Source organism: Calidris pugnax, unplaced genomic scaffold (genome assembly GCF_001431845.1).
Source record: "Calidris pugnax isolate Ruff unplaced genomic scaffold, ASM143184v1 scaffold123, whole genome shotgun sequence".
NCBI lineage: Eukaryota > Metazoa > Chordata > Aves > Charadriiformes > Scolopacidae > Calidris > Calidris pugnax.
This window is the reverse complement of record NW_015090876.1, coordinates 148,976-161,024: the sequence shown is the minus strand read 5'-3', so window position 1 is coordinate 161,024 and position 12,049 is coordinate 148,976. Positions and strand designations below refer to the sequence as shown.

At 54.5% G+C, this 12,049-nt stretch overlaps 1 protein-coding gene across 1 annotated transcript in view; it reads right to left on the bottom strand.

Moving 5' to 3' along the window:
- Positions 1-11,379, bottom strand: part of MMD2 (monocyte to macrophage differentiation-associated 2) — an 18,328-nt gene extending 6,949 nt beyond the window's left edge. The window contains exon 1 of the mRNA XM_014946260.1: positions 11,284-11,379. Coding sequence (XP_014801746.1) covers positions 11,284-11,330 — 47 coding nt within the window. The 5' untranslated portion in view covers positions 11,331-11,379. The remainder of the gene's footprint in view (positions 1-11,283) is intronic.
- Between the last annotated feature and the right edge of the window lie 670 nt (positions 11,380-12,049).

The window sequence follows — 12,049 nt, the reverse complement described above, 5'->3', positions numbered from 1 at the left end:
GTGACCCAGGGACCCTGTCCCCAGCCCTGGCACTGCATTTAAATAGCTCAAAAATCTAGGGTTTGAGTGGGGGGGGAAGTGTGACTCCAGCAGGCACTCCCCAGCAGGCTGCAGTGACAGCAGGGAGGGAGGGACCCTGTCCCACTATCCCCCAGTGACCCAGGGACCCTGTCCCCAGCCCTGGCACTGCAGGAAGAAGCGTGGTCTTTGTCACCAAAAAATGTCTTGAATCAAGAGGGGGGAGCAGAGGGGATTAAGCTGCCACCACTCTGCATGTCGAGGACCCGTGCTGGGTAAATCAGGGCTTAGCAAGGCTGCACGGCAGGGAGGCAGCCCAGCATCCCTGGGGACACGGCCGTGCCACTGCCTCCATCCCAGGGGACACCAGGGACACCCTCCCCATCCCGCCTCTCCGGCCACGAGGGCTGGCCAGGCTCCCCACACCGAAGCCATGTCCCCCTGGCAGGAGGACGTTACTGTCCCCAGCGTTGCCAGGAGACTGTCCCCAGCTCCCCTTCGCTTTCTGCTTCCCTTTCTTTTCACTTTTAATAATAAGGCAGCGGGGGGGGGGGGGGGTTGGAAGGGCCAGACATCCCGCGTGACGTCGTGGTTGCTGAGGAGACATCTACGAGGCCTTTTCCTTGAATTTATTTGTTTTAACAAAGCCCTGTGCCGTCTCCCCTCCACTCTGGCAGTTGCCATGCGGAGCAGTAGAGGGGAGCAGCGGTGGGGCTGGTTCCCACAGCCCCCCTGGACCCTTTGGGATGGGATCCCTGGGGTGCAAATATCCCCAGGGATGGAGAGGCCGGGAAGGACCATTCCTGTGGGATGAGCTTGACCAGCATGTGTCCCCCCAAAGAATGTGTTTGCTGGTGTGGCACACTGCAAACACCTGCTTGTCCTGGAGGGAGAAAGAGCCTTGAGGAGGATCCTTTTATTGACCTGGGGAGAGATTGCTCGTTTTCATGCCCCACTTTCTAATAAGCATCATACTGGGATGGATGGGGAAATGGAGCATCACGAATGCAGGAACTGGTTGCAAAGTGCTGAGCCAGCCTGGGTACAGCCAGGCCCTCCCGGAGCAGCCAGCATTGCATTTTGGGGCTAGTTGGGTGAATTTTGGGGCTTGTTGGGCACATTTTTGGGCTCAGGAGCAGAGCTGTGCAAACAAGCATGGGAGCAGCTGATGTTTGCACTTCTCCTGGCAGGGCAGGATGGTCCCTGCAGCACCTCGCTCCCCAGAGAGGCTGTTTCCTCACCTTCTCTTCTCTCCTGGGACTATCATCTCCCTCCCAGACCTTCCTGGGATGCCAAGCAGCATCCCTCCAGCTCATGTCACTGTGAGCACGGGGAGCCCTGCATCATTCCCAGCCTGCAGCAAGTTGCCATCCCGGTGTGCAGAACCAGGCTCAAACCTGCTCTGCAGCCCAGACAGACGGAGGGACACACTCAGAGAGGGCACCCACGACTCTCATTAGAGCTGATGAAAGCCCAGAGCAGCTGAGAGCCCCAGGGGTGGCTGCTGAGCATTTCCCAACCCCGACTCCGTGCGACTGGGGTTGGAAAAAGGGGAATTTCTGGCAGCCAGCCAGAGCTCCGTCTTTTCTCAATGCAAGAAAATAAGGAGAAGAAAAGAAACACCTCTCCTGACTGAGATCTGATCCCTGCAGCAAGTCTCCTGTCCGGCTGGCTGAATGCACCACCTCCGTGTCATCGCACCTGCACGCTTGGGGACACGCTGGCATTGTCCCTGGGGTGGGAGGAGACGACGGTGGCTTGTCCCCAACAGCCTCCAGCCCACTCTGCCACCTGCCCCGGGGACCCAGCAAAGCCTCAGTGATGTCCAGGAAGCCCCAGGAAGGTGATGACACATCAGCTGGGTGCTGCAAAAAGCATTTCAGCAGGTGCTTTAGGATTGCAAGGTCCAAGAGACAGAAACAGAAAAGTTTAAAACCTCCTGCCCGGCAGGAACATGAGCCTGTTCATCTTCTAGGGATGCTGCTTGGGAAGAAGAGACCCGAGGAGCTCCTGGGTCACCCTTTTTCTCCCAGAACCATTCCTGGCAGGTGCTGTAGGGACTGGCTGTATGAAGATGAGGGTCCGAGCAGGGGTTATTCACTGCAGGCTTTTTGCCTGCCCCACTTGTGCCTGCTTCCCCCTGGCCCCTTTCCCAGGGAGGGAGGCTGAAAAGGGCCAGTGCAGGAGGCTCCGGCCGGGGAAACAAAGAGCCCCTTGTCCCATGCAGCCGGGGCAAAGTGCAGAGCTGGCTTCCCAGGCTTGTTCCTTTCTCCTTCTCTTTCTCCCACTCTGGGCTTTTTGTGGCTTTGGGCTGGGTTTGGGGGAAGTTTTTTAAAGACTTTTATCCAAGAACAAAGTTCTGACCTCAAAAAAAAAATCACGCAGATTTTTTTCACCCTGGCTCTTGCTTTGCCGGGGTCGGGGAGAAGAAGGTAAAAAGAGGATTAAATTAAAATTATTGCTCAGGATGAGTCATGTGTGAGCATTAGAGCATCTGAGCTCTTCTAGGGGCACCAAGGCAGCCTGCGTCAGCCACTCCATGGGCACCACACACTCACATGGGCAGAGAGATTCCCACTTTTTGGGAATGTTGTCCTCTACACACACAGCAGGGGAACAGCCCAACAGAGACCCAGGCCAGGCTGTGACTGGGGAGAGATGGGGTTTAGTCCTGCCTTTGACACTGACTCCCTGGGCAGCCACTGCCACATCACTTCATCTCCCTCTCCAGGTGAGGATAACAATTTTGACATCCTTTCAGCCAGCTGGTGGAAGGATAATGCAAGGAGGATGTAAAATCACCACTAAGATATGGATGGGGAGGTGGGAGCTGGGGGATGCCCCTGCTCCCATTGAGCAGCTCATCCCTGCTCCAACTGGTCCAACACCTGGCACCCCCAACCCTGATATATATCAAGCATTGAGGAGATGGGCTCCCCCTGCTCATTGCTGAGGCTGTGGCCATGGCTGTGACACTGAAGAGCCACCACACCCCCTTCACAACCCGTGAAGAGCCTTGAAGAGCTACCACATCCTCTTCACAAATGCCAGAGCCCTGTGGTGTACAGTGGGGACAAAGGTGCAGCTGACATATTCAAGGATGCTCCCAGGTGATGTGAATCTCCCCAGACCAGCTCATCTCTACAGGTTTCACCTGAGAATGGCTTATAAAAGGGCTGGGCTTGCTCAAGCTCTGGCCTAATGTCTTTGGAGGAGGGGTGTTGGTTTGTTGTGAGTCCATTCTCCTGCCTATGGAGCTGGGGTGTTTCCAGGTTGTGTTTGTTCCTTGCTGGGTAGCTCCCAGGTATCTGACTGCAAATTGAGGGCATTTGTCCTTCTCCTTGTGACTGGGTGTCACAACTGGCTTTTAAGTAACAGAGGAGCTGCTGAAGGGTTGTTTCCTGATGGTGGCATCTTGTCATAGAGAAAGGATAAGGTTCAGCCTTGAGAAAAGAAGGCTTAAGGAAGAGCTTATCATCATGTTCCAGTATTTAAAGGGTGACTACAAAGAAGATGGAGACTCCCTTTTTGTAAGGAGTCACATGGAAGAGATGAAGGCCATCTCACTTATATGCCAAGAAAGGTTGGACCAGATGATCCTTCAGGTTCCTTCCAACTTGGGTTTCTACAACAGAGAAAGCATTTCTGACTGACCAGCAGCAGTGGTAAGTCCTGCTGGGGCCCTTTGGGTTGTCCCTTGGTGGAGCAAATGTTGTGATGTCTGAAGTCATGGTGCTGGAGCAGATGTGTCCCTGCAGGGAAGACTGGCCCCCAGATGCCTCTTCAGTGTGTGGTCTGGCTTTGCCCTAATGAGCCTGGAGGCTGCACACCCAGAGCAGATGCCAGGGCTTGGTCCTCAGGCTGGTGCTCACATGTGAGCTGCTGTGGCCACATCCCTGTAAGCTGGGGCTTGGCGTGTGCTCTGCTTCTGACCCGTAATCTGGTAATGCTCCAGCTGCAGCCCCTGCTAAGAGCCTTCATCCCCTTGAGCTCCTCTGCAGCTCGTAATTAGCTCAGTCCTGGGGAGGTGAGGGTGTGGTGCAGGGCCCTGAGTGCTTATGGGGCCTCAGGGATCACCTTCTGCGTGATCCCAGGATGCAGGAGACAGGGCAGGACCAGAGGGATGTGCTCAGGGCCACCCCTCAACTCAAGTCACAAATTCTACAACCCAGTGATGTGGGAAAGGCTCAGCAGCCCTTCTCCCTCTCTCCCCATGGTCACAGCTCCTGGAATGGAGCCCCCAAACCCTGCCATACCACAAAGCTGCTTTATCCAGCCCAGAAGCACTTGAGAAATCCCGATTTTCCTTCCTACCCGTTGACACAGGAGCGTCTGCCACTGGGAAGGAGAAATGTGAAGGCTCAGGCTGATGCTGCCCAGCATTGCCATCTGCAGAGCCACCCACGCGGGCATGTGTGCGGCTGCGTGTCACCCCCTTAAGAGCTGAAACCTCTATTTCCATGCCTGTTCCTCAGCTCTTGCATGCTCCTACGCGAACATATGGCACTCCTGGGTTGGAAAGCTGAGCTGTGCATGCTATAAGCTCACGGGTTGGCTCCCTGGGCTTGGGGAGAAGGGACAGCCAGGAGAAGCCTGCTCCGTGGGCTACTCCTTTGACTCCAGTCCATCCCACGTGAGAAGCAGCAAGATGGCACAGCATTTTCTTTTGTGCCGCTTCCTGGCATCGTGCAAAGAGCTGGCAGCTCGGGTAGGGAGTGAGGGAGGCAGCAAACTGAAAGGCTTTTCAGCTAAAGCAGCATCTTTCAACCTTTCTTATGGGTAAATCAGCGGATGACCAGATTTCAGGAATAATGAGCCCAGAAGACCCTGGTGCAAGCCTTGCTTCCACAAAGGAAGTCAAAACGGGCTGCAGATTGAATGTTCATTTATCACCTCTGATTACCCTCATCCCAGTTTTGCTTGTTTCCAGCACTCTGACATGGAAACACCCTGGACTGGCTGTAGAACACTGTACAGCCTGCATGCCATGAGAAAATGCTGAACAAGCCCACTTGCTGACTTAGAGATGCTCCTGGACGGGGACTGTGTGCTCAAGACATGGCAATGCTGTACCTGCCCTGAACAGCAGGCACAGATGTCCCCTGTGAAGACACCCTGGTACATCCTGCTGCCACAGCAGTAGGTACACGAGGGGCTGAGGCTGCTGGGGGGAAAATGCTGCAGTTATTTCCCTGAACACACCAGGGACCACACCAAGGGGGTACCTGATTCCTGTTCCTTGCTCCTTACCCTAGCAACAACCATGGGAGGCTCCAAGCCAGGCTGGGCACAGGCATAGACCACTTCTGCACCCAGGAGAGCCCATATGTATCTAGTAGGGCTTGGCTTGTGGGTGGAAACTCAGCAGGTAATTTCCAGCAGGGTCATAACTGTCCATATTCCAATCCTCTGTGCAGGGATATTTATTTTTCTCTCCAGCAGGCTTTCTGCTTTTTATGTAGATGGTATCTCAAACTCCTCCATGACCCTGCAACTACAGCAGAGCTGTTTGTTTATTCACAACAGATGGGATTGGTGAGTGTTTCCCAAATTACTTTCTGAGCTGGGACTTCTTGTTTCATTTGGTACTCGTGAGACCTCCAACAACAGCTGATTAGTCACAAAATGACTCTGATGTCCCAGGTGTTTTGTGAATGTTAGGAGGGACTTTTTCCAGAACTGAAAATTCTCTTAGTATTCACTATTTGCTTGTTTGGAAAAGTCATTGTGCATGTTCCTGGCCACCTTGCCTGCACTGCCCTGAGCACAGAAGTTAGTGTGATACGTCCTGAGCTGCCTCTGCTGGGTTCAACTCTACAACAGCCCAAGGTGGGCAGGAGTGAACATGACCCTCTGCCCACTGGCAGAGGATTTGGGCAGTTTGAGTGCTGGAGCCTCCCCAGCCCAGCTGCCACCAGCTCTTCTTTGAGATCCAGCTTCTGCTGTGACATCATGTGAGCAGGTCATGGTTTTTCAAGTCCATAAGGTCTCCCCATAGCATCCCCTGAGAGACAGAGCCTGGCTCTCGTTGGGGATTCCTGGATGCTACTGAAGTACAAACGATATCTGTAAATTCACCAAATCCCTGTGGACAATGAATGCACAGGGGGAGAGTCGTGCATTTCACCAGTTGGGCAAGCAGACCCAGGGATTTCAATTAGTATTATTACCAGCAGAGAGCAGGGCTGTGTCTGATGCTGCAGTACCAGCCAGGGCTGCTGAGCACAGCACAGGAGGTCACTCCTTGCCCCTGACCTGCTGATCTCTCTCTGCACAAAACCCTTTCCTCAGCAGCAGCCAGCCTGGACTATGAACTTGACCAGGATGGCAGACTCGGATCCAAACTCTCCTGAAGGTCAGTGCTGCTCAGCCCAGCTCATGGGCATCTGAAGCAAACACCAGGAACATGCTGTTTGTGGTACCATGTTATCATGGAGAAGTTGTAGCGTACCACACCGAGCCCATTGGACTCTGGATTTTTTCACTGCATGGAAATGCTGAGGTTCAATTTCACCTGGAGAACCCCAAAAGGAGAGTGTGTATGTGTTCAGTTGTATCTCCTTGCTCAGCCCCTGCTCTGCCTGTCCAGCCCCTTGCAGCATCTCTTTCTGGGTACCCAACCAACCTCTTTTTGCAGCTGTAGCCAAGCTCCCTCCAAGAGCGATGAACTGAAATAACAGTTGTGCTCTTTTCCCTTCCTTTCCGTAGGAGTGGCAGTGGGTTCACATGGCTTTGTCTCGCTGTGGAGCTGGGGGTGTGGGAAGGGAGGAGGAGGAGGAGGAGGGGAAGGCAAGCCCGGGAGCAATCTTGGCAGAGCCCCATTTCTCACACTCGCTGACCTGCCACGCTGGGCAGTGGCTTGAATTTCTCATGCATCGTGTTGGCCGCCACCTCGTGAAGCTGGCCATGGTGAGCTGTGCCAAAGAATCACATCAGGCTGATATCCAACACCGGCTGAAGGAGGGAAAAGACCATCAGGCATCCGTTTCCCAGGCAGCCAAGAGACCATTCTTCCCCCAAAAGCACAAGGTCGTAGGGTTTGGTTTGCCCACTGCTGCACATCTCCAGTATGGTGTTCCCTACTTGAGTCCATCCTGCTGAGTCCCCTGACTCTCCCAAAGGAAGGAAAGGGGCAGTTTGAGGAAATACCCCACTGCAAACAATGCTCTGAGTACTTATTGCCTTCCAAATACCTGGCACCAATAACAATTGCACCCTTGGCATCTAACCTACATAAGAGGAGTCCTACCAGTGCTATCTTAAGAAGGTATCTGAATCAACCTGGCCCCACAGAGCAACCAGTATGGAATTGGTCAATGGCAAGAGGTGATCCTGGCTTTTCTGAGGTATTTTGGGGGCCTCCACACCTCTTGGATGCACTACCATTAGCAGCAAGGGAATCTGCTCAGCCGAGGGCAGCCCAGCAGGTCTTGCTGGGGATGGTGGGATGGGGATGGTGCTTGCATGGGGAGGAGCCCCTGCATCTTGAGTAGCTCTGAGCTGCGATGTCAATGCTGAAAGCGTTTCCCTTCTCACTGCTTCATCCCACACAGGCTGTGGGGGAAGCAGAGCTCTTGGAAAGCATCTTGGTGTGTGTGGGAGCAGGTGAGGGCTGCTCATCGTGAAGCAAACAGGGACCAGACCTCCCCAATGCAGTAGCCCTGCTCAGGCTGTCAGCCTGGCGTTGCTTTTGTCACATTTGGGGTCTGAGCCACCCCAGTGTTTCCTCTCTCCTATTCCTGCTGGTTCTCCTCTCCCTCTCTTGCCTGGAGATGCTGGGAGGAGGGATTGGTGAATGTCTCCTTACTCAGTAATTACAGGTGCAGGGGGCAACAAGGAAGGTCTTCCCAGGTGCCTTTCCCCAAACTTGGAGAATTTGCTTCTGAGCAAGTGTAAAGTTCAGATCTCCATCCCCTCGTGAGGAGGTGACAGCTTCTACGTTGTGGACACCAGGCAGGTGAGGACAAGCCTGGACCACACACCTACAGAGGCCCCTGCTCTCTCCAGCCTCCTGCTTCTTCTGGGCTGAGAAATTCATGTGGATTTTCCTGGCTGTTCCTCTGCACAGGGCAAGGCAAGCAAACGCAGTAAGATTTAGAGCTTTTTACATGAACAAATCAAATCGTGAACTGCTATCAGTTAATTAGGATGATTCAGTGCCCTGTGCAGCCTGCAGCTCCCAGCAAAGCCCTCTCCACCGGCTGCTTGGGGGCTGCTGAAGCCAGCCAGATACAGCAGCTCCCTGCCTAATTGTGTTTCCTTTCAATTATGGCTCTGGATGGCCAAAGTCTGAGAAGCATCTTGCGTCTCTGTAGGGAGACTGGGGCTGAGCCACAGGCCCACAGCAGCTACGTGGGCAGGAGGCACCAGACCACATCTGAGTGAAAAGTGGACCAAAGTGGGGCCAATGAGAGCAGTGAGGTGGAGGGAAGGGACCAGTTACTGGCTGACTGTGACTTGGCCCATGAGACTCAATGAAGATGCCACTTGCACCCATCTGTTGCTCTGGGAGGAAACCAGCACCGCTTTGGTGGAGGAGGAGAGGAAAAGATGGGGGGAGAATGGGGGAATAACTATCTGGTGGTTGGATAAAGCAGGAGGAATCACATCTGCTCGCACCCCGTAACTGTTTTCTACTGCTGGCACCGTGGCTGAATTTGGCCTGGCAGGAGGAGGAGGAGATCACTTTGCCATGGCACAGGCTGTGAGGGAAAGCCTTGCAGCAACGGCACGCTGTGACTCCCTGTCCCCATGGTGCCAGATGACAGAAGAACCTCCTGGACCCCACAGCAGAGCACAAACCACCAACAGCCTCGTTTATAACCACAACCTGCTCAGACAGCATCACCGTACATTTCCACCATGACCACAGCCCCCTCCACCCCAGCTGTGATGCTCCATCTCCAAAACCCAGCCTGCCAGGACTCGGGGACACCCCGGTGCCCCTCCAGCCCCAGGTTTTCTCCTGGCAGTTGACAAAATGCTCCTGCATTGATTGCTGCCTTTTATCTCTTTGTTCAAAGCCCAGTGCCTTTGCTGCAGCTTTCGCACAACAGGTCTTTCATCACCACGCTGGGTTTTATTTATTCCTTTTGGCGGCTGTATTGATGGCCAAGTTCCTCCTTTCTTGGTCCTCGCTCAAAATTAGATAAAACGACATTAAAAATGAAGCTGTTCCAGGCTTTTCCACCACAAGGAAAAACTTTCTGATTTTTTTTTTTTTTTTTTTTTCAAGGAAGGCCACAAGAAAGCATCTTTCATCCTCTGAAGAGAGGATGCATCACAAGATGCTTCCGATGCCTTGAAGGGCTTGTGCCACCATGAGCCCTGTGACTCCTGCTCACACCGGTCCCCCTTACTCGCAGCCCAGAGAAGCTGACAGAGCATCTCCAGCACACACACACACACAAAAAAAAAGGAGCAGCTTTCAGGGTTCCTTTTGGGATATGCCATGGCAGAGCATTTCTGCGGAGAGGAGAGCTGGAGCGCGGGGGGGACAGGGATTAGCCAACTGTTATTTTTAAGCACTAGGCTAAGAGGATCTCTGCAGCGATGTAGGAAGCTCTGGGTTAGCATCTTGTGCTGACAATCACCTTGGGGTGAGAGCCAAGGGACCACCCATCTCCTCCTGCTCCCCATCCAGCCCTGGCACCCAGCTGGAGGTGGAGGATGCCCTGGAGACCTGACTTTTATCCTGCCCTGCAGCCTCTGCCCCACAGGTGGGCTCTATCCCTGCAAGGTGCTCTGTGCCACCTCATCCCCATTTAACAAGTGGTCTCCAGAAAGGACCATGACAAAGTCTGAGCACACTAATTTTGGATAAATCAAGCAACAGGCTGGCACATGGGCTCTACTGGGGGTTACTGAGGTGGGGGGGCAGCCCCTGCTCTGCTGCCCAGCTCCCACAGAGCCTCTGTACCACTGCTGTGAGGCAAAGGCACAGTTTTCCTGCTCCTCTGAGGGGGACAGAGCTTTGCTAGGCTCCATCTCCCCCTGGCCCTCTCCCTCGTATGCCAGCTGGGAAAAACAGGTTAGAATTCTCTGTTGTCACAAGGAGTTTTGGACGAGATGCATCGTGCAGACCTGCTGGGTACCTCCTGCATCTCCCCCGGGGAAAAGGCTGTCAGGAGGCAGCTACAGCATCAAAATGGTCTTTGAGCAGGTGCCCACATGTTTTAGGCAGGTTTTGGAGGTGTAAGCATGGATTTTCCCCATAGAACCCCTAGAAGGAGAGGAGCTGATGGCTTGGGGGGGGTGGGAGAGAGATCTGCCCTTTCTCAGCCCAGGCAAACATCCTTGAGGGATGCTCCTGCCCGGAGCAGGCAAGAAACACCACCACTACTCCTTTCCAGACAAGTTTTTTCTTTGCTATCTGACTCTAACAAGACCACTGGGAGTCTGAGGGTGGCAGCAGCAGAGCTGAATGCCTGCAGGAGCTGTGCCAGCCTGCGGGACCCCCCGCAGCCACCAAAACATCCCCACCACAGGGAGCAAAGCGTGTCTTCGGTGCCAAACTGGGCACCTCCCTGCACCCCTCTGAGCCCTGTCTGGCCATGCGTTGCCCAGCACCGTGCAATCTGACTCAGCCTCGGCCACCCAGCACGCAGGATGGACTGTCCCCATGTCACCCACCAGCTCCCTGCTGAAGCCACACCTGATCCCACAGCAGTGTCCGTGGCCAAGTGCCCTCTGACCCGTCCCCAACGGTCCTCAGGTTTCCCCCTCCGAAGGCAACACCACAAGGTTTCCTGAGCCACCTGAGCTGTTAAAACTAGTTCCTCCTGCTGCTGGGCAACCTCTCTGGGTATTTCAGGGAGTGGGGAAAAGATCCCCCACCGGTGCATCCCATGGGAAGCCCGTGGAGCCCACAGGGCCAGGTGGGGGGAGACCCCCCGAGGGGGCTCCACCTGGGCACAGCAAACCCCCCAGGCAGGATCAGTCCCTCTGTGGAGGGTTCATGGCTGGAGGTGGGATCTGCTCCTGTGGGGACCTCCTAAGCTCCTGCTCCCCCAGCAGCGAGAAGAGAAGGGTGAAGCTGGACCCTCGGGGACTCCCGAGGATGCTCATCATCCTTTAGGGATGCAGGACGGCAGGCAGGGAGCCTCCTTCCCAAAAGCCCAGCCCGCACTTGCCCTGGGTTTTTGGGGCACTCAAGAGCTTTCGAAGGTCCCTTGGGGCTCCATCCCCGCCGGAGCCGGTCGGGGAGGGGGGTAGGGTCTCCGCAACACCGGGGGGGTCGGGGACCGCCACCACCGACGGCTTTACCTGGCGTAGCGCGTCTTCTGGAAATCCAGGAGTCGGGACACGAACATCGCGGCGGTGCCATGGAGAGTCCCGGGGGGGTGGGATGTGGAAAGGAGGTAGAGGATGCTTTAAACTTTCTACGTTCTCCTCATCCAAACTGTACATCTGGAGCAGTGGAAAGCAGAACTTAAATGGATTTTGAAGTGCTTTGAGGACAGTCAGTGAATTTATTTGAAATTCAGTGAAACAGGAGTGGAAAGCAAAGAAAAGTTGAGGCGGATGAACTGACATTTTTATTCATCTGTATTTACAATAACTGAAAAATATGAAGGTACTTAAGATTTGATCTTTTTTCTCACATTTATTCTATTCTCTTCATCTGTCTATCCCTGAAAAAGGACCCCAACCACTTTATCCTGCAGGGGGAGTGGGGACAGCAGGCAGCCTGCCCGCACCCCCCGGCCACTCTGCCCACAGCCGGGTCCCCCCCAGGAGGGACACCCAGATGTCCCCTGCCCGCCCCAGGGCAGGGCCAGCCCGTCCCGGCCTCTCCAGGGAGTTGCTTTGTTTGGCTTTGCTGTTATTTATTTGATTTTAATGCTTTTTTTTCTTTTTTTTTCTTTTTTTTTTTCCCCCATTATTTTCCAGGGGCCCAGGCAGGGGTGGGCGGCTCTGCCCCAGCCCCATCACTGTGGGGTGTCCGTGGGTGGGGACACGACTCCCACCAGCATCCCACCACCCTTCCCTCCTCCAGAGAAGGGGGAGGAAGCAGCATGAGAGCAAGGCA